Source organism: Sus scrofa, chromosome 1 (genome assembly GCF_054392235.1).
Source record: "Sus scrofa isolate SSC_HxYL_T2T_F1_AM1 chromosome 1, Sscrofa_HxYL_maternal_Yorkshire_Landrace_v2.0, whole genome shotgun sequence".
NCBI lineage: Eukaryota > Metazoa > Chordata > Mammalia > Artiodactyla > Suidae > Sus > Sus scrofa.
Genome location: NC_139383.1, coordinates 280,876,945 through 280,898,858, shown reverse-complemented (window position 1 = coordinate 280,898,858; position 21,914 = coordinate 280,876,945). Strand labels below are relative to the sequence as shown.

General features: G+C 44.0%; 2 protein-coding genes across 5 annotated transcripts in view; both read right to left on the bottom strand.

Moving 5' to 3' along the window:
* RALGPS1 (Ral GEF with PH domain and SH3 binding motif 1) overlaps positions 1–21,642 on the bottom strand; it is a 334,371-nt gene extending 312,729 nt beyond the window's left edge. For both annotated transcript variants that reach the window (XM_084996167.1, XM_021069060.2), the window contains exon 1: positions 21,536–21,642. The gene's annotated coding sequence lies outside the window, so the exon portion shown is untranslated. The remainder of the gene's footprint in view (positions 1–21,535) is intronic.
* Positions 1–21,642, bottom strand: part of ZBTB34 (zinc finger and BTB domain containing 34) — a 28,696-nt gene extending 7,054 nt beyond the window's left edge. Inside the window, exons 1-2 of one of the 3 annotated variants that reach the window (XM_021069173.2) lie at positions 21,536–21,642; positions 18,497–18,616 (exon numbers count right to left, since the gene is read on the bottom strand). Coding sequence is in view for 1 of the 3 variants with exons in the window: in XM_021069158.2 (XP_020924817.1) it covers positions 20,246–20,337 (92 nt within the window). In the remaining 2 variants the exon portion in view is untranslated. Of the gene's footprint in view, positions 1–18,496; positions 18,617–20,245; positions 20,454–21,535 lie in introns of those variants that run through there. The other 2 variants (XM_021069179.2, XM_021069158.2) reach the window with 2 other exon arrangements.
* Positions 21,643–21,914: the final 272 nt, after the last annotated feature.

The following is a 21,914-nucleotide window of genomic DNA, read 5'->3' as shown; positions in this document are numbered from 1 at the left end:
GTAATTGAAGCTGTAGCCACCAGCCTACGCCAGAGCCACAGCAATGCAGGATCTGAGCCGCATCTGCGACCTACACCACAGCTCACAGCAACGCCGGATCGTTAACCCACTGAGCAAGGACAGGGACCGAACCCGCAAACTCATGGTTCCTAGTTGGATTCGTTAACCACTGCGCCACGACGGGAACTCCCCAATTGGTATTTTTCAAGTATACAGCACACCAGATACACTGAATGGAGCTTAAAAACCCTTTCAGTTTAGAATTTGAGTTGTTAATTTTTTTTAATTATTATTATTACTTTTTTTTTGGTCTTTTTAGGGCTGTACTCGCAGCATATGGAGGGTCCCAGGCTAGGGGTAGAATCGGAGCTGTAGCCACAGCCACAAAAACCTACATCACAACTCATGGCAATGCCAGATCCTTAACCCACTGAGCAAGGCCAGGGATTGAAACTGCGTCCTCATGGATGCTAGTCGGGTTCGTTAACCATTGAGCCACGACAGGAACTCCCTGAGTTGTTATCCTAATGTGCATTTTCTCCCCTTCAGCTCTATGCACCTTTATATACTTTTGGGCTGATAATTCATAGAGCAAAGCTTGGTCTCTTCCAATGAAGAGTTTTTAGACAGCAGGAGCAAGAAGAATGACAGACATACCACGAGCGTTATCATCACCTGCCAGTGCTCACAGTGTCGGCGTGCTCAGGACAGACTGACTGCCCCTTACCTAGAATCCACAGCACTGAATCACTCAAAACTACAGAAGGGTGTATAGTCCCGGCTGCGTTCTCTGACCAAAACACAACAAAATTAGATCACAATTACATTTTTGTTTTTAAAACACAACCAACAGGAGTTCCAATCATGGCTCAGCGGAAATGAATCTGACTAGCATCCATGAGGACACAGGTTCTATCACTAGCCTCGCTCAGATCCTGCGCTGCTGTGGCTGTGGTATATGGTGTAGGCCAACAGCTACAGCTCCGACTGGACCCCTAGCCTGGGAACCTTCATATGCCGCAGGTGCAACCCTAAAAAGACAAAAGACAAAAAAAAAAAAAAAAAAAAAAACAACCAACAGAAATGTACACACCTCCTCAATAAGTACTGAATCAAAGAGAAAATGAATCATGAATAAAATTATTTAGAAAATAAGAAAATTCACATCAATCTGTAGCAAGAAGGGTTTAGGAATGAAGTCTACTTATATTTTCGACTTATTTGACAACGTATTAAAAGAAAGAGATGAAAGATATGCGATACAGCAAAGTAAAAAGTGAATAAGTGTAGCGTTTAGATTGAGTATGTAAGTGTTCATTGTAAAATTCAACTTTTCTGTGCTTGAAATTTTTCACAATAAAATGGTGGAGTTCTGAAATAAGGCCAGAAAATTAATTTTAATTTAATTTTTGCTTTTTAGGGCAGTGCCCGAGGCATATAGAAGTTCCCAGGCCAGGGGGTTTAATAACTGGAGCCACAGGTGCCAGCTTACACCACAGCAACAAGAACTCCCTGAAATAATGAACTTTAACAGGCAAAGTCAGTGTCTTAAAAATTTTTTTAATCATTAAACAAAGAAAAAAAAAAAATGGAATGAGGAGTTCCCATTGTGGTTCAGTGGGTTAAGAACCCAACTAGTATCCATGAGGATGTGGATTTGATCCTTGACCTGGCTTGGTGGGTTAAGGATCCACAGTTGTCCTGAGCTACAGTGTAGCTCGCAAATTCAGCTAGGATCTGGCGTTGCTGTGGCTGTGGCGTAGGCCAACAGCTGTGGCTCGGATTATTAGACCCCTAGCTTCCTAGCCTAGGAACTTCCATGTGCCGCAGGTGGGGCCCTAAAAAGACAAAAAAAGGAATGGCTTAAGAGGTTAGAAAAGGAACAACAAACTAAAAACCAAGGAAAACAGGAATTCCCATCATGGCTCAGTGGTTAACGAATCCGACTAGGAACCAAGAGGTTGTGGGTTCGATTCCTGGCCTTGCTCAGTGGGTTAGGGATCCAGCGTTGCCGTGAGCTATGGTGTAGGTCACAGACGAGGCTCAGATCCCACTTTGCTGTGGCTCTGGCATAGGCTGGTGGCTACTGCTCCAATTCAACCCCTAGCCTGGGAACCTCCATATGCCATGGGAGCAGTTCAAGAAACGACAAAAAGACAGAAAAAAAAAAAAAAAAAAAACCCCAAAGAAAACAAAAAAGTAATACCAAACAGTATTTAATGACAAAGTTTTAAATTTTAAGACAACACAACGTGCAACTTAACCTAAGACTCCTGCAGAAAAAGATCAATCAGTGTGATAGATCTCACAGAATTCTTTTTAATCACGACAATTTGTTAAAACATTTTCGTCAAAGAGAAATCCTGTGCCCTTATTTATCCTACACTTATGATTGAAATCAATTTGCAGTCGGAACAGAATGGACATATTTTTAGTATGACATAAATGGGCAGAAATAAATTAAAAAGAAACAGAAGTTCCAAAGCACAAATGATCTTCAGGCCCTTCACACTGCTCTAGATGCATGTTAAAACACTTCAAGTGTCTCTGTTTGTATGGCATAAATCTGATAGCAGAAGATGGCGAATAGCATAGAGAAGACCGTCAGCCTTAGCTAAGTAAAGGGACTTCACTAAACAGACTTACTTCAGTATCCTACAGGAAATACTAGCAAATATATAATCTACCAAAGGAATATGTATTATGATCAAATGTAAGGATGGCTATGTGCTAGGACATACACGAATATAATCTGCAACCTCAATAAGTCAAAGGAGAAAAACCATATGGCCAAATCAAGTACATGCCAAAAAATGCATTTTGGAAAGTTAAATGCCCTTTCAAAGTAAGGACAAAATACTCCATAAGCTAGGGATAGAACATTTTCTTAATATAATAAGTAGTATCTACTGCAAACCAATGGCAACATCACCCTTAAAAAGGAAACATTATATCCACATTTCCCAAAATGTATTTAGTAGAACTCTAGTCCCAAGCTCAATATCCTTACCTCCCAGGAATTAAAAAACTTATTAGCATAATAACCCATCTGAAAAGTCCTGGAGACAAGAATTCTGTTTAACTCAGTGGTTTGCGAACTCATTTAACTGTGAAACTCTTCTCTCAAGGTACAAGTATTAATATTCCGAGGAATTAGTGTTCTCTCACTCACACTCTGGTGAACACTTTTGTAAAGGAATTTCCTTTAGGGTGTCTGGAAGGATACAAGGTTGCCTGTCTACCAATGCTCTTACTTAACATTGTTCTTTAAGTTCCAGCCAAAGCAGCAAGACAAGAAAATCAAGGCATAAAACCTTTAGAGAAGGGGAAGTGAAATGACTTTTCAAGGGAAATATGGCTATTTACATAGAAAATATAAGAAAGGAGTTCCTGCTGTGGTGCAGTAGGTTAAGAATCCAACTGCAGCACCTTGGGTCGCTACAGAGCACGGGTTCAATCCCTGGCCCAGGAACTTCTATATGCCTTGGGTGTGGCCATAAAATGAAAGAAAGAAAAAAAGGAAAGAAAAGGAAGGAAGGAAGGAAGGGGAACACAAGAGAATCACTTGAAAAAAATGTGTTAGAATCAGGATCTAACAAGTGTAGAGTTTCAAAAACTATTATTCATAAAAAACCAGTTAGGTAAGCTAATGACAAGTAACAACCAACAATAGTAACAGAAACTATACAACATCTGGGGAATAAATAAAAAACAGGACCTACAATAAGAAAACTCTAATGCTTTAATAAGAACAAAGACATATATAAATGAAGACACATATGCTCCTGGCAGGAAGATGTATGTGATTACTATAAAGACAGGCACTTTCTCCCCCATATTAATGTATAAATATAATGCAGCCCAATGGAGTACCTTTTTTTTTTTTTTTTTTTTTTTTAAGGGCCGCACCCGTGGCATATAGGAGTCTCCAGGCTAGGGGCTGAATCAGAGCTGCAGCTGCTGGCCTACACCACAGCCACAGCAATGTCAGATCCAAGCCATGTCTGCGACCTACACCACAGCCTCCTGGCAATGCCAGATCCTTAACCCACTAAGCAGATACTTAACCTACTGCGCGGGGCCAGGGATCAAACCCACAACCTCACAGATACTAGTTGGGTTTGTTACTGCTGAGCTACAACCGGTACTCCCAATGGAGAACTTTCTTAAAGAAACTTGACAACACGACTTTAAAACTCATCTAGAACACTGCTGTCCAACAGAAAGATAATGCAAGCCACGTGTAACATTTTCTAGCAGTTACACTACTTAAAAGTAAAAACATAAATTTTATTTATTTATTTATTTATTTTTTGTCTTTTTGCTATTTCTTTGGGCCGCTCCCACGGCATATGGAGGTTCCCAGGCTAGGGGTCGAATCAGAGCTGTAGCCGCCAGCCTACGCCAGAGCCATAGCAACGCGGGATCCGAGCCGCGTCTGCAACCTACACCACAGCTCACGGCAACACCGGGTCCTTAACCCACTGAGCAAGGGCAGGGACCGAACCCGCAACCTCATGGTTCCTAGTCAGATTCGTTAACCACTGCGCCACGACGGGAACTCCAAAACATAAATTTTAACACATTTAACCCAATACAACTAAAACATTATCATTTCAACATCAATATTAGAAAGTTACAAACCAGATATTTTATATTCTTTTTTCATAGCAAGTCTTTGAAATGTAAGGTGTATTTTACTTTTATAGCACATCTCAATTTGGAATAACTACATTTCAAGTGCTCAATAGTCACACCTGGCCAGTGGCTACCACATTGAACAGCACAGATCTATGAGAATAAATGCTGAAGAATTTTTCAAAAAAGAAAAATACAGCCAAACATATAGATGTCAAAATGTTTAAGGAGGCTATACTTCATTCATATCATTAAGTATATATCGAGGGTCTTCTGCAAGCCTGGCATCAGGGATCCAAGCGAGCTACAGTTCTCTCACAAACTGTGATAAGAGCTATGAGATCTTTCATAATGGAGGAGTGGTCAGACAAGGCCATGTGAACAAGTGATATTTCAACTCAAGGATGAGTAAAGGTTAGCCAGATATTGGGGGCAGGGGGAGTGCTGCAGGGAAATGTTCCAGTTTTCCAGATAGAAAGAATCACATGCCCAGAGATGGGAGCTGGAGTTGGGAAAGAAGGAAATATTAGAGCGTTGTGGCCCAGCTGGGATGAGGAGAAAGGGCAGAGGCCACATGAGGCTATCCAGGTAGGTAGAAATCAGACTAGGGTGGGCCCTTCGGGGCTATTTTCAGCCAGTGAAAAAGAAAGACTTCTTGAAATAGATGCTGCTTGGATAACATAATAAATAGTGAGTTAGATCCCTTCTTTACAACATACCCAAAAATAACTTCAAGAGAAGGCATTTCTAAACACACACATAGATACCAGAAGAAAGGGAGATTTAACTATTTAAGCAAAAACTTTTAGGAGTTCCTCTGTGGTGTGGAGGGTTAAGGTTCGGGTGCTGTCAATGTGGAGACCTGGGTGGCTGCTCTGGTGCAGGTTCCATCTCTGGCCCCGGAACTTCCACATAGCACAGCCGTGGCCAAAAAACAAACAAAATACTTCTGTACATCTAAAAGTATACCCTTTACCATGGAGTTTCCGTCATGGCTCAGTGGTTAGCAAATCCAACTAGGAACCATGAGGTTGCCAGTTCAATCCCTGGCCTTGCTCAGTGGGTTAAGGAGCTGGCATTGCCGTGAGCTGTGGTGTAGGTCGCAAACGCTGCTCAGATCTGCTGCTGCTGTGCCTGTGGCGTAGGCCGGCGGCTACAGCTCCAATTGGACCCCTAGCCTGGGAACCTCCATATGCCGCAGGAGCGGCCCTAAAAAAGACCATAAATAAATAAATAAATAAAAGTATACCCTTTACAAAAAAAAAAAAAAGACAAATTATGAAAAATATAACCTCTACAGCAGAGAAGTATCAAACTTTTATAAATCAATAAAAGCCAAATATAACTGAAAAATGGGCAAAGAATATGAACAGGTGCTAAAAAATCATTTAAACTAGCCTTTAAATAGAGGGATGAAATGGTTAGCAACATCATCAATAAACAAAGAAATAAAAATTAACATGAGACACAATTTTTCTTTTTGGAAGTGCCCAGACTTAAAAAACGCAAGGCTTCTGACAGTGTTAATAGGGATGGGGTGCTCTCATAGACTTCTGGTAGGCAAATATAACAAAAGCCTTAATTAAAATAGGAATTTCTCTTGACTCGGCACTTTATATTATTTAAAAAATCATGAAAATAGGCGCAAGAATTTATCCATAACTATATTCAATTACTACAGCAAACAATGGAAACAACCTAAATGTCCAACGAGGGACTTATTCAAGTCTGGCATCCTACACCCTGAAGACCGTGTCATTATTAAAACGATGTCAAAGAACACAAAGTGAGCTCCCCAAGAGGTGAGCACCATGAGGGTGGGAATTTCTATCTGCTTTATTAACCACCTGCCAGATGACTGCCTGGCACATGGTGGATACTCAATAAATATCTGCTGGATAAATATTTAATAACATAGCAGAAAAGGAGGTAGCAGGAGTTCTCATCATGGCACAGTGGAAAAGAATTCAACTAGGAACCAGGAGGTTGCGGATTCGATCCCTGGCCTTGCTCAGTGGGTTAAGGACCCGGTGTTGCCGTGAGCTGTGGTGTAGGTCACAGATGCGGCTCAGATCTGGCGTTGCTGTGGCTGTGTCCAGCAGCTGTAGCTTCGATTAAACCCCTAGCCTGGGAACCTCCATTTCTTTTTGAGGGTGTGGCCCCCAAAAAGACAAAAAAAAAAAAAAAAAAAACCTGTTAAAAAAAAAGAGGTAGCAGATGAACTATAAATCAACATGAGGTTATGGGTGATGGAAATGGTCTAAAACTGAATTACGGTGACAGTTTGACAACTTTTTAAGTTTACTAAAAGTTACTGAATTGTATACCTAAGATGGATGAATTTTATATGTAAGGTATACCTCAAAAAAGCTGTTAAAAAAATCAGGTAACCATAAAATAGAGGAAGATATTTCTAAAAGTATATATGTAAACATGACACTAAATATACATACCTTAAAAATGTATACAAAATATTTACATTAATGTAAGAGTAAAGATGTTTTAACTTTCTTCTTTGTCTGTATTTTCTGAACTTCTGTAAGAGAACCTGTATTACTTGGAATGACAACCAGAAAAAAATGAATGAGGAAACTCTTTTCATACTAATATACAATCACTATAAGATTTGCTAAACGAAAAAGGTGAGATGCAGAGCAGTGTGTATGCTGTTTGTATAAAGTGATACGAAAACTCATACTCCTCACTTTATCAGTATTTTCATATACAGATTATGAGCAGAATATTTCTGGAACGATGCACAAAAACAAAGGGCCTCTTGGGAGGGGGATGAGGCAGGCTGAAGGCCTTTCAGTGAATCATATTAGACTCTTAAAAAAAACTTAAGGCATCTCATCCAGTTTTTTTAAAATAATAAAAGACCATGAAGATCGTAATATAACTATTAGAAGCCTGAATCTGGAGTCAGATGTAGATTCAAATGATAACTGCTTTCCACTCGTAAAACCTTGGGGAAGGTACTTTATAAACTTGCCAAGTCTCAGTTTTCTTTTATGACGGTAGTAGCAGTAATAAGATTCTTTGCCTCATGGGGAGTTATGGAAGCACTTAGCACGCGGCAATCAAGGTTACCTATTACAGACTTTCTTTAGGGGAACAGGAGGGTGTAACAGAGAGAACAGGCTTTGAAGCTGGACTTGGATAGGAATCCTCTGTGCCACTTTCTAATGAAAATCATAACAATGAACATTTAAATAGCTCTGTGGCCTTGAACAAGTCAGTTAACTTTGATCTCTGTATCTAGAAAAGGTCTTGAAAGAACTACTACTCAACACGACTGCTATGATAATTGAATGAGGGAAATTCACGCAACGAATGTGTATAATAGCTTACATGTAATGAGTACCAAACTTGTGCTAAACTTCTTACATATATTAATTTACATATATTAATTACATATATCACTTTGAATATTATGATTGCTCCCTCTTTATAGATGAAGAAACTGAAGAAAAGAAGTTAAGACTCTTGCCAAAGGTCCCGGAGCTAACAGATGGACCTAGTCCGGCTCCAGAGATCATACTCATGGCTATAGAGACTGCCTTCTAGAAACGCGGACAGACTGGCACCTACCAAGTGGTCAAATGCTCCCTATTTGTTACAGCATCTTCAGGACACAAAGGTGTGTAAATCATGACTTTTGGAATTAAAGGGCAAAAGGAAAGTAGGTTCAGGCTTTTTTTTTTCTTTTCCAGGCATGCAGAAATTCCTGGGCCAGGGATCGAACCCAGGCTATAGCAGCCACCTGAGCCATAGCAGTGACAACACTGGATCCTTAAGCTGCTGTGCCACAAGGGAACTCCTCAGGCTTTTTAAAGGTTTGGAGTCCCGGGCGAAAACCAACAAGAAGTAAATACATAAAAACAAAAAAGCATTTCTGAAATAGTCTGCCAAACTGAAAACAGCTTCACAATGAGCCTTCCTCTCTGTGTGTGGCTTTTTATCTTCTTCTCAGAAGAAAAGTAGAGAACTACACTTGGAAAGAAAATCACCGACGAGAAAAAGACCATGATTAACACCTAAGAGAGGAATTCCATTTTTCTGCAAAACGAGAGAGGAAGTGCTCTCCTCTCCTCTCCTCTCCTCTCCTCGACACTGCCACTTCCTCTCGGCAGTGACAACAAAATTCAGACTCCTGCCTAAAGCTGCTAACAAGCAACACCCTTGAGTAAGAGGCTTCTCAACGCTGACATATGGGGGATTGACAGAGTATTTATGTCCTAGGCACATGACCAGGCTAAAGGGAATAAAAGGCATACTGAACCACAATTCTACACCCATCGACCAGATTTATCAGGTCCAGCGATAAATGGAAGTAGAGGAAAGCCAGAACCTCTTACAGAGACATCAAGGTCGACCAGAACCTTCTACCCCCCCCCCATATCAGCAATTCCCCAGCATGGTTCTCAGTGGTTCCTTGGGGGTCTTGATTTCTCCCTGCATAGAATGTCAGTGGGCCCATACCTAAGTTAGTGTTTAATTTCATCTTTAAAATGAAATATATGCATATGGTCAAACTTCAAACTACAGTACAGAAAAATATAAAATGGACAGCAAAACTCTTCTCCAGCTTTTCTTCCCAAAGATAATCACTGGTAAAAAGTTGTCTGATATTCTTTCAGCAAAAACTGTAAACATAATCAGCATAAATTGTTCTGCACTCTGTTTTTTTGGTGTTGTTGTTGTTGTTTGTTTGTTTTTGTATTTTCTAGGGCCGCATGCACGGCATATGGAGGTTCCCAGGCTAGGGTTCTGATCAGAGCTGTAGCTGCCGGCCTTCCCACAGGCCTTCGCCTGAGCCACGGCTATGCCAGATCCAAGCCACATCTGCGACCTACACCACAGCTCACGGCAATGCTGGATCCTTAATCCACTGAGCGAGGCCAGGGAGCGAACCCCCAACCTCATGGTTCCTAGTCAGATTCATTAACCACTGAGCCACAATGGGAACTCCTGCACTCTGCTTTTTAAAAATGTATTTAATACACCTTTCCATAGCAGCACAAACTCACCTACTTCCCGGTATTCCCTTCACGGCTGTGTCACGATGTACTTCATCAGTCCCCGTGAGACACCAAGAGCAGGAGACAATTCAGTCAAAGTATTCCTCCAGAGGAGCTGCTGCATTAGTTTTTCACATCAATGGGTAATGCCAACCCACCTCCCCAAAGGTGGCAGCAACTGTACTTTCACCGACAGCCCATGAAGTATCAGTTCCCCCCATAACGGTCAAGAATGATTATCGAAGAGTTCCCATCGTGGCTCAGTGGAAACAAATCTGACTAGTATCCATGAGGACGCAGTTTCAGTCCCTGGCCTCGCTCAGTCGGTTAAGGATCCAGCGTTGCTGTGAGCTGTGGTGTAGGTGGCAGACACGGCTGGGATCTGGCACTGCTATGGCTGTGGCGTAGGCTGGCATCTGTGGCTCTGATCCCAATTCAACCCCTAGCCTGGGAACCTCCGTATGCCACGGGTGTGGCCCTAAGAAGACAAAAAAAAAAAAGAAAAGAAAGAATGACAACTGAATTTTTCACTTTTGCCACATTCACAGGTTAAAAACGGTATCTCATTGTTTTGATGTGATTTAATTATAAATGAGATTGATCAGCTTTTCTCATGTTCAATGGCAATTTGTCTAAATTTGTCTTTGAACTACCTACTCACATCCTTTGCCCACATCTGCCTTTTTTATTGAACTGTCATCAGAGTTCTTCGCAAATTAAGAAAATTAGCCTTTTGTCAAATGTGCTGCCAGTATTGGATTTAATTGCAATCACTAAATGGCATGCTGACTGGGAATTTAAATTATTTTTCTACATTTATAGGAAATATTCAATTTCAATCTTCTACATGCATAAAACCAAAGGGAATTCAAAGATGAGTAAGAGTCCCAGTCTTGCAGTTTGATACAGGCTTACTGCAGACTTGTCCAAATTCAGAGAGATATGGGAATGGCATAGAAGTGATTTATATTAGTTTTTCTTTTAGACTAAGTTTGGAGCTACATCAGAAAACACTAAGTACATCAGACAGTATTCTTCAGTTCAACAGATTAATCACAGGTCTTTCTGTCCATTATAGTAAACAAAAAACATCCTGAGGAGCTCCTGTGTTGGCTCAGCAGTAAAGAACCCAAGGAGTATCCATGAGGACACGGGTTCGATCTCTGGTCTCGCTCAGTGAGTTAAGGATCTGGCATTGCAGTGAGCTATGGCGTAGGTTGCAGACATGGGTCACATTTGGCGTGGCTGTGGTGCAGGCCGGCAGCTGCAGCTCCGATTCAACCCCTAGCCTGGGAACTTCCAAATGCCACAGGTGTGGCCCTAAAAAGACGAAAAAAAAAAAAAAAAAAAGAAGGAAAAAAGAAAAAAAGAAGTAATTTCTTTCAAAAAACAGATATGGAGAGGATGTCAGTTGAAAATGGTTTGTTTGGAAATTCAAACTTGTCAACTTTTTAATTTCGTCATAGCTTTTTGCTGCTCATTCAACCAATGGACACACAAACTTCCCGCTCTTCATTTCTTTAACTTAAATGTACTTTCACACTTCCGGAAGCAGCTCTCATCTGACACCCAGCCCCTGCCCCGGCCAGCTTAGACTGCCACCACTGGTCTCAACAGTAGTTTCTGGGAAGAACCACCACTGATGTGGGCAGTCCCAACATTTGTCCAGCCACCTACACTGGTCTCAGCAACTCAGGAGGATCACTGCCACCTTCCCCCACACTCCTCGGCCTCCCCCGCCTTATTTGGGAAATCCATCATTATCACCACTCAACAACATTTACTCAGTACTCTATGCTAGGCATGGCTTAAAGGTCTTATACGCATTATTTCACTAAATAAATCCTCTTGACCTTCCCCAGAAGGCAGCTACTATTACCCCTACCTGAGAGATGGGGAAACTGAGGCTCCGAGAGGCTAACATTTTCAGGACTGTCTGGCCATCCAGACCCCATAGACATTAGCCCCTTATTCTTGTTTTTTGTTTTGTTTTGTTTTGTTGTTTGTTCTAGATGGGGTTTGTTGGTTTTGTTTTGTTTTTGCTTTTCAGGGCCACACCCACAGCATATGGAAGTTCCCAGGCTAGGGGTAAAATTGGAGCTGCAGCTGCCAACCTATGCCACAGCCATAGCAATGCCAGATCTGAGCTGTGCCTGCAACCTACACTACAGCCCACGGCAACGCTGGATCCTTTAACCCACGGAGGGAGGTCACATTTCCATGAATACTATTTGGGTTCAACCCACAACAGGAATTCCCCATTATTCTTGTTTAATGTGCCCAAGTGGAACAGCAGGATCAGGAGAGGAAGCAGGACAGGAAAAGAAAACTTGCTCAAGGTTACACTCCTGCCGTAGATGGTGGCCAGGGAAAGGGACAGTGACAGGTGGCAAACATCCTCCCATTGCTGCCCAAGGCTCCTACTCCCTCCTCTCTGCGAGGAGGAAAGAGGCGGAGAAGAAAGGCCAAAGGAGGCATTTTAGTAACACACGTCAACTTTACGAGAGACTGAGCAGTCTCAGCTCTAGGAATTTACGACAGCACCCTCTTTCAAGACGAGGCTCTCCCTCTCTTCTAGATCAAAGTCACTAGTGGAGAGAAGGGCTGTTATCAGAAAGAAGACCCAGGTGGCCCTCCAGCTGCAGCATATTCTGCCTCCCCTATTCACAGCTTTATCCTCTCATCCTCATCAGAGCCCTGTAGGCTGGCTGATTTTACCTGCTTTAAACAAACAGCTAACTTTATCTGCTAAAGCATCCATTAATTAGAAACCACTGATACAAGGCTCAAGTAAGTGGTCCTTTCAGTGTTCGAAGGTGAAAGTCGCAGAGAGCAAATGCGGCCCAGACAACACAGGTTCAGCCCCCAAGTTCAAGTTCAAGAGTTCCCGCTGTGGCACAGTGGTTTAGGATCCAGAGGTGCTGCAGCTGTGGTTCAGATTTGATCCCTGGCCCAGGAATTCCACATGTCGTGGGTGCAGCTGAAAAAGAAAAAGAAATAAATAAACAAAAAGCAAGAGTAGACGGTGAGGTGAGGGGCTCTCCAGGATGGACCGAGAAGTGAGGAAGCCAAGTCTGAAAGCACCGAAGCCAGAAGCAAAGCTAGGGCAAGACAGAACCAAGCAGGACACATGCGGGGAGTTAAGGCAGACCGGGCAACGGGGGCAGGGAGGCCAATCACCCAGGGAGGCAGCGCGGGTACAAGCCGAGGGGGAGAGGCACTGTCCTGTAAATCCCCATACAAGTCAGCCTGGATACTCGACCCACAGACTTGCAGTAAAACGTGAAGGCGAGGGGGTCCTGGCAAAAACATGCACGCATGCTCTGCAAACTAAGATCTGGTGCAAGACCTTATGCCAGTAAGGCTTAGCAAGTAGAGCTGCTTGAAATCTTTGCACGTTTCCACCCCAAAAAAGTTTCAGAACATAGGACCACACCCAGGCATCAGGACAAGACACTATTTTGAAATGCTACAAACAAGGGAATGATACCCCTAATCCAGATTCCAAGGCTAAGAATAAATACATTTAAAAAGCCACTTTGCAAAGACAGGGAAACCAGCTGACCATAATCTACCACACACACTGGGCCCGGGAAGGGTGAACAGAGAGCAGTTCATGGACGCTCTGCTCTTCCTTCCACCCCACCCTCCCACTCAGCTCCAGCAAATGAGGCAAAAGGCAATGAGTGCTCTTATGTATGATCACTACAGGTTCACATAAAATAAAACGCCCAATTAATGGGAAAATACAGCTCCCAAGTTTTCTTTTTTTTTTGATAGCAAGAAATAGATTTACTAAGATAGGATGCGTGTGAGAGATGCAAGTGGGCAAGTGAGGAGGTTCTGTCTGCTCCCTAAGTTTTCAAAGGTGCTGCATGTTTACTAATTTTTTATAAGGCACCAGGGAAGTAAGGAGGGTCCTACTGTTTTCCATCTAATGTCACTAGAGTCTCAGGGCAGTATTTTTAAAAGATGTGACTATCATCAAAAAATAACTAGGGAGTTCCCGTAGTGGCCCAGTGGTTAACGAATCTGACTAGGAACTATGAGGTTGCGGGTTCGATCCCTGCCCTTGCTCAGTGGGTTAACGATCCGGCGTTGCCATGAGCTGTGGTGTAGGTTGAAGACGAGGCTCGGATCTTGGGTTGCTGTGGCTCTGGCGTAGGCCGGCGGCTACAGCTCCGATTCCACTCCTAGCCTGGGAACCTCCATATGCCGCGGGAGTGGCCAAAGAAATGGCAAAAAGACAAAAAAAAAAAAAAATAACTAGAAGTGGAGTTCCCTTCGTGGCTCAGCAGTAAACAAAGCCAACTAGGGTCCATGAGGATGCAGGTCCGATTGCTGGCCTCTCTCAGTAGGTTAAGGATCTGCATTGTCATGAGCTGTGGCGTAGGTCACAGACTCAGCTCGGATCCTGAGTTGCTGTGGCTGTGGTGTAGGTCAGCAGCTGCAGCTCCAATTCGACCCCTAGCCTGGGAACTTCCATATGCTGGCAAGTGCAGCCCTAAAAAGCAAAAAAAAAAAAAAGCTAAAAGAAAGTATGGGTGAATTTATTTATAGTAACACACAGGGGTCTTTGCAAGCCTAATATAAATCCCAGAAGCCACAAAGATAAATAGACTTGACAACATAGAAATATGTGATAATGGAGTTCCTGATGTGTCACAACAGGATCGGCTGGAGCACTGGGATGCAGGTTCAATCCCCAGCCTGGCACAGTGGCTTCAAAATCTGGCGTTGACGCAGCTGCAGCTCAGATCTGCTCCCTGGCCTGGGAACTCCACATGCCTGAAGGTGGCCAAAAAAAGGGAAAAAAAAAAAAACCCTTCCCCAATTCAGCCAAAAAATAAATGACATACTAAGGAAAAGTACATGCACATTTGACAAAAAGCTACTCTCCTTTTTTTTTTTTTTAATTCTCCTTTTTGGCCACACTTGTGGCACATGAAAGTTCCCAGGCCAGGGATCAAATTCCAGCTGTTCGACCTATGCCACAGCTATGGCACTGCTGGATCCTTAACCCACAGCGGGAACTTCAACACAGGGCTACTTTCCAAATTCTCTAATTTATATTATAATTCAAAAAGAATGGGCTGACCCTATGGAAGAAGGAGCAAAAAATACCAATAGTTCAAAGAAAAAGAAAAGTGACCAAAAAACATATGAAAAGATGTTTAGCTTTATTCATGGTCAAAACATGTGAATTACAGGGAGTTCCCATTGCAGCTCATTGGTAAGGAACCCGACTAGGATCCTCGAGGATGTGAGTTCAATTCCTGGCCCCAATCAGTGGGTTAAGGATCCAGCGTTGCTGTAAACTGCAGTGTAGGCCGAAGACACAGCTAGGATCTGGTATTGCTGTGGCTCTGGGGTAGGACAGCAGCTGCAGCTCCCATTCAACCCCTAGCCCTGGGAACTTCCATATGCCGCAGGTGCAGCCCTAAAAAGACAAAACAAAACAGAAAAAACTAATATACAGTACTTACAAAAACATGTTAGGCTATATATAACAAGCACTGCGCATTTTTATTTGCTATAGCAAATAAAGCACTGCGCATTTTTTTTGCTATAGCAGAAAAAAAAGTGGGAAACAATCTCAAAACCCAGAGGATAGACTGGTTCAAATAAAAAAGAAAAAAATATATACTACCCACTAAAAAGGACAGATCTATATCTTTCAATATGGAAAAAGCTTTAAGATTTAGCCCAAACCAGCAAGATAAGAAAAATATGTATGTATATAGGGATTCCCCTCATGCTATTTTTTTAAAAAGAATGAATACATGCTGCTATTTCCTTTCTGGAAGGAACACCACGAAATTGTTAATACTGGTGACTTTTGGGAATGAGGACTAAGGACCAGAGAGGAAAGGGAAACAGACTTTTATACTTTTTGAGTTGTTTTATTATATAGCTATATTATTCTCACTAAAAGCTTTTTCAAGATATGTTATAGGATTTTACCTAAAAATATGTAATTTTTAAAACCAGAGAAACTAGAGAAAGATGGGCTGGAAATGGATAATTACTGTATCAGGCAGACAATTAATTACAGAGGCAGAAACAAAGAACAATGAGAAAAATGACAAGACTAATTACTTTTGACCAAAGAGATTTTTTAAAAAATCAAAACAGAACAAAGAAAAACTTCATGGTGGAAATAATATTTGAACAGGACTTTGCATTTCAAAGGGAACAGAAAGAACCCTCCAGACAGAAAGAAGGGCAGACGCAAAGAACAGTGGCGTGAAGATGCATTGTGCCTGGGGAAGTGGCCAGGACCAAGATACAAGGAGTGACGAAGGAAAGAGGAAAACGCTAGAGTGGAAAACGCAAACTGAATTCTAGTGGCATGTCCAAGGAGGGACTCAACAGGGCTTGGAGACTGAGGGATGTTATCCATTCTGGAAGGCAAGCTCGTTCTGCCTCAGACAAGCTGAGTTTAGGCTGCCCCCCAGGATGAGAGCAGAGCTGTCCAATAAGCACAATTAGGGAGTAACAAAAACTGGCCCACACCAAGGATCGATGTGGTAAGAGGAGGTTACTCAGGGAGAGCAAACAGGCAAGACACTGGAGAACAGGACAGTCATGTGCCCGCACCGAAAGACGGGATCTCCTGAAAGATTAAATATCCACACCTAGCCCTCTCCTTAACACATCATTTCACTGAGGAGTCAAATTCTGCATCATGCCTTTTGTTAAGCTGAAAGGAAACAAACAATGAAAACAAGAACCGGGACTAGTGACATCTTCCCACACTGCTAACCCATTTGAAAGAGAACCTCAAGATAAGAAAGGACATTTCCATATCATCTGGGCAAAACACCCACATGGGCCTTGAAATCCCCTCTACGATAGCCCTGGGTAAAGCCCTGGGACCATTTCTCTATAATGACAACCAGAACAAAAGTAAAAGTGTAAAACCTAAGCAATCAGGATGTGCTGACTTTTTTTTTCTTTTTAGGGCCACACCCATACAGCATGTGGAGGTTTCCAGGCTAGGGGTCGATTCAGAGCTGTAGCAGCTGGCCTACACCACAGCTCATGGCAACGCCGGATCCTTAATCCACTGAGCGAGGTCAGGGATGGAACCTTCGTCCTCATAGAGGCTAGTCAGATTCATTTCCACTGAGCCACAACGGGAACTCTGGGATGTACTGAGTGTTTGAGCCTCCTGGGCTGCCAAGCTCACAGCTCTGGTGGTGAGCTTTCTGAGGGCAGGGATTGTGTGCCCAGAGTCTGGCAGAGAGGCTCCCAGCATGTGTCAGCGGATGCAACCTAAACCAAGCTGGTGACTCAAAATCTATCACTGCTACCGTAGCTGCACACTTACTTAGCTTTCAACGTTTCCTGCTGAGGAGCCAAAAGAGGTAGGATTGTCTCACCAGCAGGAAAAAATTTAGCAAGGTGGCTCATTCCCATCTAACCCATAAACACTCTAATTCGCTCCACTTCATTTAAAAATACCCTGCGACACTTCCAAGAAAGGAAAGCAAGGTTACAAATTTGGAAGTTGTTTAAGGCACCAGGAGGTACCCATTATTCTCAATCACGATGCTCATGATTCCAAACCCAGATTCGCACCTGCTGGCTTCAGTCTCTTGCTGTACCAGAGACACAACTCAAGCTAGACTCTCTCTATCAGGCACTGAAGACCTGAAGATCCCTAATTTTCATTCTCATACAAAAAGTCATTAAAAGACTACAGATGGAAGCACTGAGGACAACGGGCATGGTAACAGCAGTAACAACTATATAAAAATAACTTTCCTAGGTATTTCTGCCTGGGTCCAGATCGAAACTAAAACTGAGCTGTCATAAATTATAATCTAATCCTTTAGAAAGCAGCAGCCGAATAACACCAGGGCTGCATGAAACATTCTGGTGCTGCTGAAACCCAGTGCAAGAAAAAAATAAATAAAATGGCATTCCGTGATGGATATTCATGAAGCACTCATCCTAATTTAAAAGAAAACAAGTCTAGAATTCTTACTGCATTAATTCATGTGAGCCTGAAAGAACATTTTTATCCAAACTGTTAGATTTCCTACCAAGGCGTTAACATTCTCCAAGTCTGCTCAGATACACTAATTCTGAGAGTGCGGTTTGGTTTGACAGTGGGGATTGTCTTTCAGTCAGTACAAAATACTAGACGCTTCTTCTGAGCTTCCCAGCAGGGTGGGAATGGACTCTTTAACCCGAGTGGCAATAAGAGTTACTGAGCTCCTACTGTGTACTGTATGCTAAGTAAGCTCGTTACCTGCTCCCTGAATCCATGACCACAGTGAGATCGATGGTGCAGCTACCCAATCCTACAGATGAGAAAACACACTCGGAGAGACTCAGAACTTTTCCTGAGATCACCAATGACCAGCTGAGCCAGGATTTGAACCTGGATTTGACAGTCTCCCGAACCATAATTCTTATCTCCTACAGGAATAAGATTTTAATCCAGTTACAGTGGGGTTTTCACTGGAGCTGGAGTCTCACTGATCACCTCTGAGTGGAAAAAAATTTTCTCATTTAGGGATTTATCGACTGTACCAACAAAGCAATAATAAAGAGGTTACAATCTCTTGTACTTTACAGCCATTTCTCTGCATAATGTCCATTCTTTTTACTTCTAAGAAGTGGGCAATTAGCTGTTTAAAATCCTATCATGAAATAGAAAGATGTGTTTCAGTTGAATGAATGAATAAGCTTTCTTAAGGCAAAGAACTCAAAAAAATGTCAAGGAGTAGCATCTTGTCTGCTTACCGCTGGCATTTCAGGGGACACTGGACCCGGAAAATATATTAAGTCCCGCCTCTTACGATAAAAGGATTAGAAAAGCTCACCTTGAATTGCTTTCATCCAGGAGGTTTTCCACGCCATCAATACAACCAGAAAATAACTATTCGAAATTAAACTGCCTTCAGTTGATGTCCATCACTAAGCTATATTCAGCAGTTTGTCAACTACAAAACATTAAATGGACGCAATTAAGAAGTCTGAAAAACATTAAGCAGAATTTAAAGAAAGATGAAAACTAATGGGGAAAACATAATGACGCATTCTAGGTTTGTGGTACTGACATTTTTGACAGGAGGAAGGTAGAAGCAGGATCCAGAGGCACGTAGAAAAGTCTCGGGAGCTACAATGAGGTTCAGCAGCCTATCATTTCTCCGCCTTGATAAATTTACACCTAATAATAATCATGATGATGATGAAAATGCATTAAGCAGTTACTCGGTGCTATAAACTTTGTTACCTCCTTCATATACTTTTCTTCACTTTAAAACTCCTAGCATCCTACAAAAGGGATTATATTACCCCCACACTACAGATGAGAAAACAGAGGCCCAGAGACATTGTATAAATGGTTCAAGTTCACTTGGCTAGTAAGCAGCCTTCCTGGGATTCAAACCCAGACGCGTCTGATTCCGAAGCTGATGTTCCTTCCCCAAAGTCTCCAACTGAAGAGTTGCGACTTTTTCTTTTCCCATAATCCAGAGTAAATAAACGTTTTAATGTTTCAAAGATTCGCTTTACGTTATCTGCACGCAGAGAATGAAAGCTGAACACATCCACCTTGAATGGCAGCATTAGACATAAATGATATATGACAGAGAAAACTGGTAATAAAAGATTCTCCTTTAAAAAGGGGAGGCATTTCCTTTTTTTTCTTAAGAAGTCATTTACCAACAAAAATCAGGAAGTATTTGAGTATCTATTATAAAAGTCCAGCTACAGTATTAGATATTACAAGGGTTTCGAGAGAAGTATTAAGACATAATGCCCTCAAAAACGCCCACTCCAGTCGGAACAAGAGCAAGTTCAATAACCAGAGAACAAGTGCTGAATCCTGTGCTTTAGATTCTGAATGCCACAAAGGCATGGGGGTAGGGCAGTCAAGGAACACCCTCTGGAGGAAGTATATCTTCAGCAGGGGCTTGAAGGAAGTGAAATGGAGAATTTACACAGAGGAGAAGAAAAAGGAGGCCAGTACTTCAGAAGGGGGAAGAGAAGCAAAGCCGAAGAGGCAGTCATAAACTCACTTCTGCAGGAGACAGACCGGGAGAAGGAGAAGCAGGGAATAAGGTCCAGGTAGGCGAGGAGAGGCCAAACCAAGGGGAGCCCTAAAATGGCAGGGTGGGCGAGGTGGCAGGCCGAGGACCTACGCAGCTTTGAAGAGTGGTATAAATGCTGCAGGGCCTTTCAGCGGATCTCCCAGCCCTCTCTCCCTCCCCCTCCTGCAAAAGATCATGAACCACCCCTAATCTCCTGCCGCTCACCTCTGCCTTTAGAACAGTTTCAACTTTGGCCTAGTGTTCAAGTTCTTTCAGGAACTAGCCCAACCAATCTATCCTCTTGTTCCCTTCCTTTACGCACCCTTCTCTACCGGGAGACTGGTCTATTCACTAACTCCATAAGATCACTGGGCCTGATTCTTCTTTTCCTATCTGAATCCTACTCATCCTTTAGCAGCCAGCTCAAACCCCACCCCCATCACTAAGCCCTCCCTGACCACTTGGCCTACAGTGACCTCTCCATCTCGCCTCCCACTTAATTCTAAAGCACACAGGCTTGTCTTATCAACCAATTACCTTTTCCCAGGTAAAGTCTTAGCACCAGGGTAAACCGCTCGGAGGCTGCAAGTGTGCCTTCTACTTCTTCCCCCCACCACATGGAACAGCATCTTGACATTTAATAAGCAAGCAAACACTCAACTCTTTTTTTGACTTCCTATATTAAGTTTGGCATTAGCATAAAGGAAGGATGGGGGAGGTGGTGGTGGGGAACTTCTGAAGTCAGAGACCAGCTAAGAAGCTGTTGCAATAATCCAGATGTGAAGCAAAGAGGGCCTGACTGGGAACAAAGAGAAAATAGGCAAATATAAACAACAAAAAAATTTTTACATGCAAAAACTCTGCAGGATGGGACTGACTACTACTAGGAACAAAAGCAAAGGAAGAGTTACGACAAGGAAAGGTTTAGAGATGATTCTTGAATTCATTTTAAAGCCTGTGTGAAACCAATTGTATTAAGTGGCTAAAAAGTCCATATTTGCAAAAAGTCTTCAGTGAAACGGTCCAATATCTCGAACCAGGGACAGCCCTTCCAATTTCAGACATACGGAGAATGGCAGAGCTGAAGGAGTCTTTAGAGAACTAATCTAAAACTCTTACTGATCAGATGGGGAAACTGAGGCCCAGCATGGAAGAGACATGCTGAAAGCCTCAAGACCGAGACTCCCAGCCTAATGACGCCCTAAGGCACAGCCATCTAGCCTAGAAGGACACTGTTTACACCCCCAGGCCAGCCCAGCCCACTGTAAAAGCAGGACCGTCTGAGGGTGAGAGTGACCATGGAGTCGTCCAGGGCCAAGCACGTCGCGTCGCCGCCTGTTTACCTGGAGAAAGGCGGAGGCGTGGGGCAGGGGTTCAGTGGAGGCCACCAGCAGGGCCGACCCCATGGCCCGGCCCAGGTCTCCAGGGGATTTAACTATTCGGCCTCCTCATACAAAAAGAGAGCGCCCCTGGAGCCAAGGGGCCCGGAAGCAGGGGATCCCAAGACGCCCGGGGCGGAGGCTGGAGAGCCCGGGGGCAGCTGGTCGAGCGGGACCCTCAGCCCCGCGAACAGCGTCCGGACTCCAGGGCCGAGTAGGGTTGGCCCCTCCAGGGCGCGCGCCTGGCCCAAGCAGGTGCCCGGGGCCTCCCGACCCCACCCGGCCTCGGCTTCTGCCCGCGCCGCCCGCCCGCCGGACTGACCAGGCGCTGAGGCTCCCGCCCCGCCGCGCCCAGAGGGAGCGGGACAGCGGCCGGGGACTGCCTCCCACCCCGCCGGCTCCGCCCGCGCCTAGCCCGCCGCCCGCCAGCCCCGCAGGCGCTTCTCACCTGCCGAGAGCGCCGCGCTCACATCGCCCGCCCGCGGCGCCCCCTCCGCCGCCGCCGGCGCCAGGCCCGTCCCCGCCGCTCCGGCTGCCGCCCCAGCCCGCGCCCCCCGCCCCCGGAAGCGCTTCCCGGCCCCGCCCCCTCGGCGCCGGCGCTTCCGGGCAGGCGCGGACCAGGGTGCGGGGCACACTGGCTGGGCCCCTCTCAGGGACACCGGATCCCGGATCCCGGATCCCGGTTCCCGTCCCGGCCGCGTCCAGGAGCCTCGCTGCGAACAAATGGGCTAGCGGCAACCTTGGTTTCGACGGGGGGAGGAGCGGCGGCAGCTCTGCGCCCCGTGGCCTCCCCGCCCGCCTTCTCCTGGGCGCCTCCTGCTGGTGGG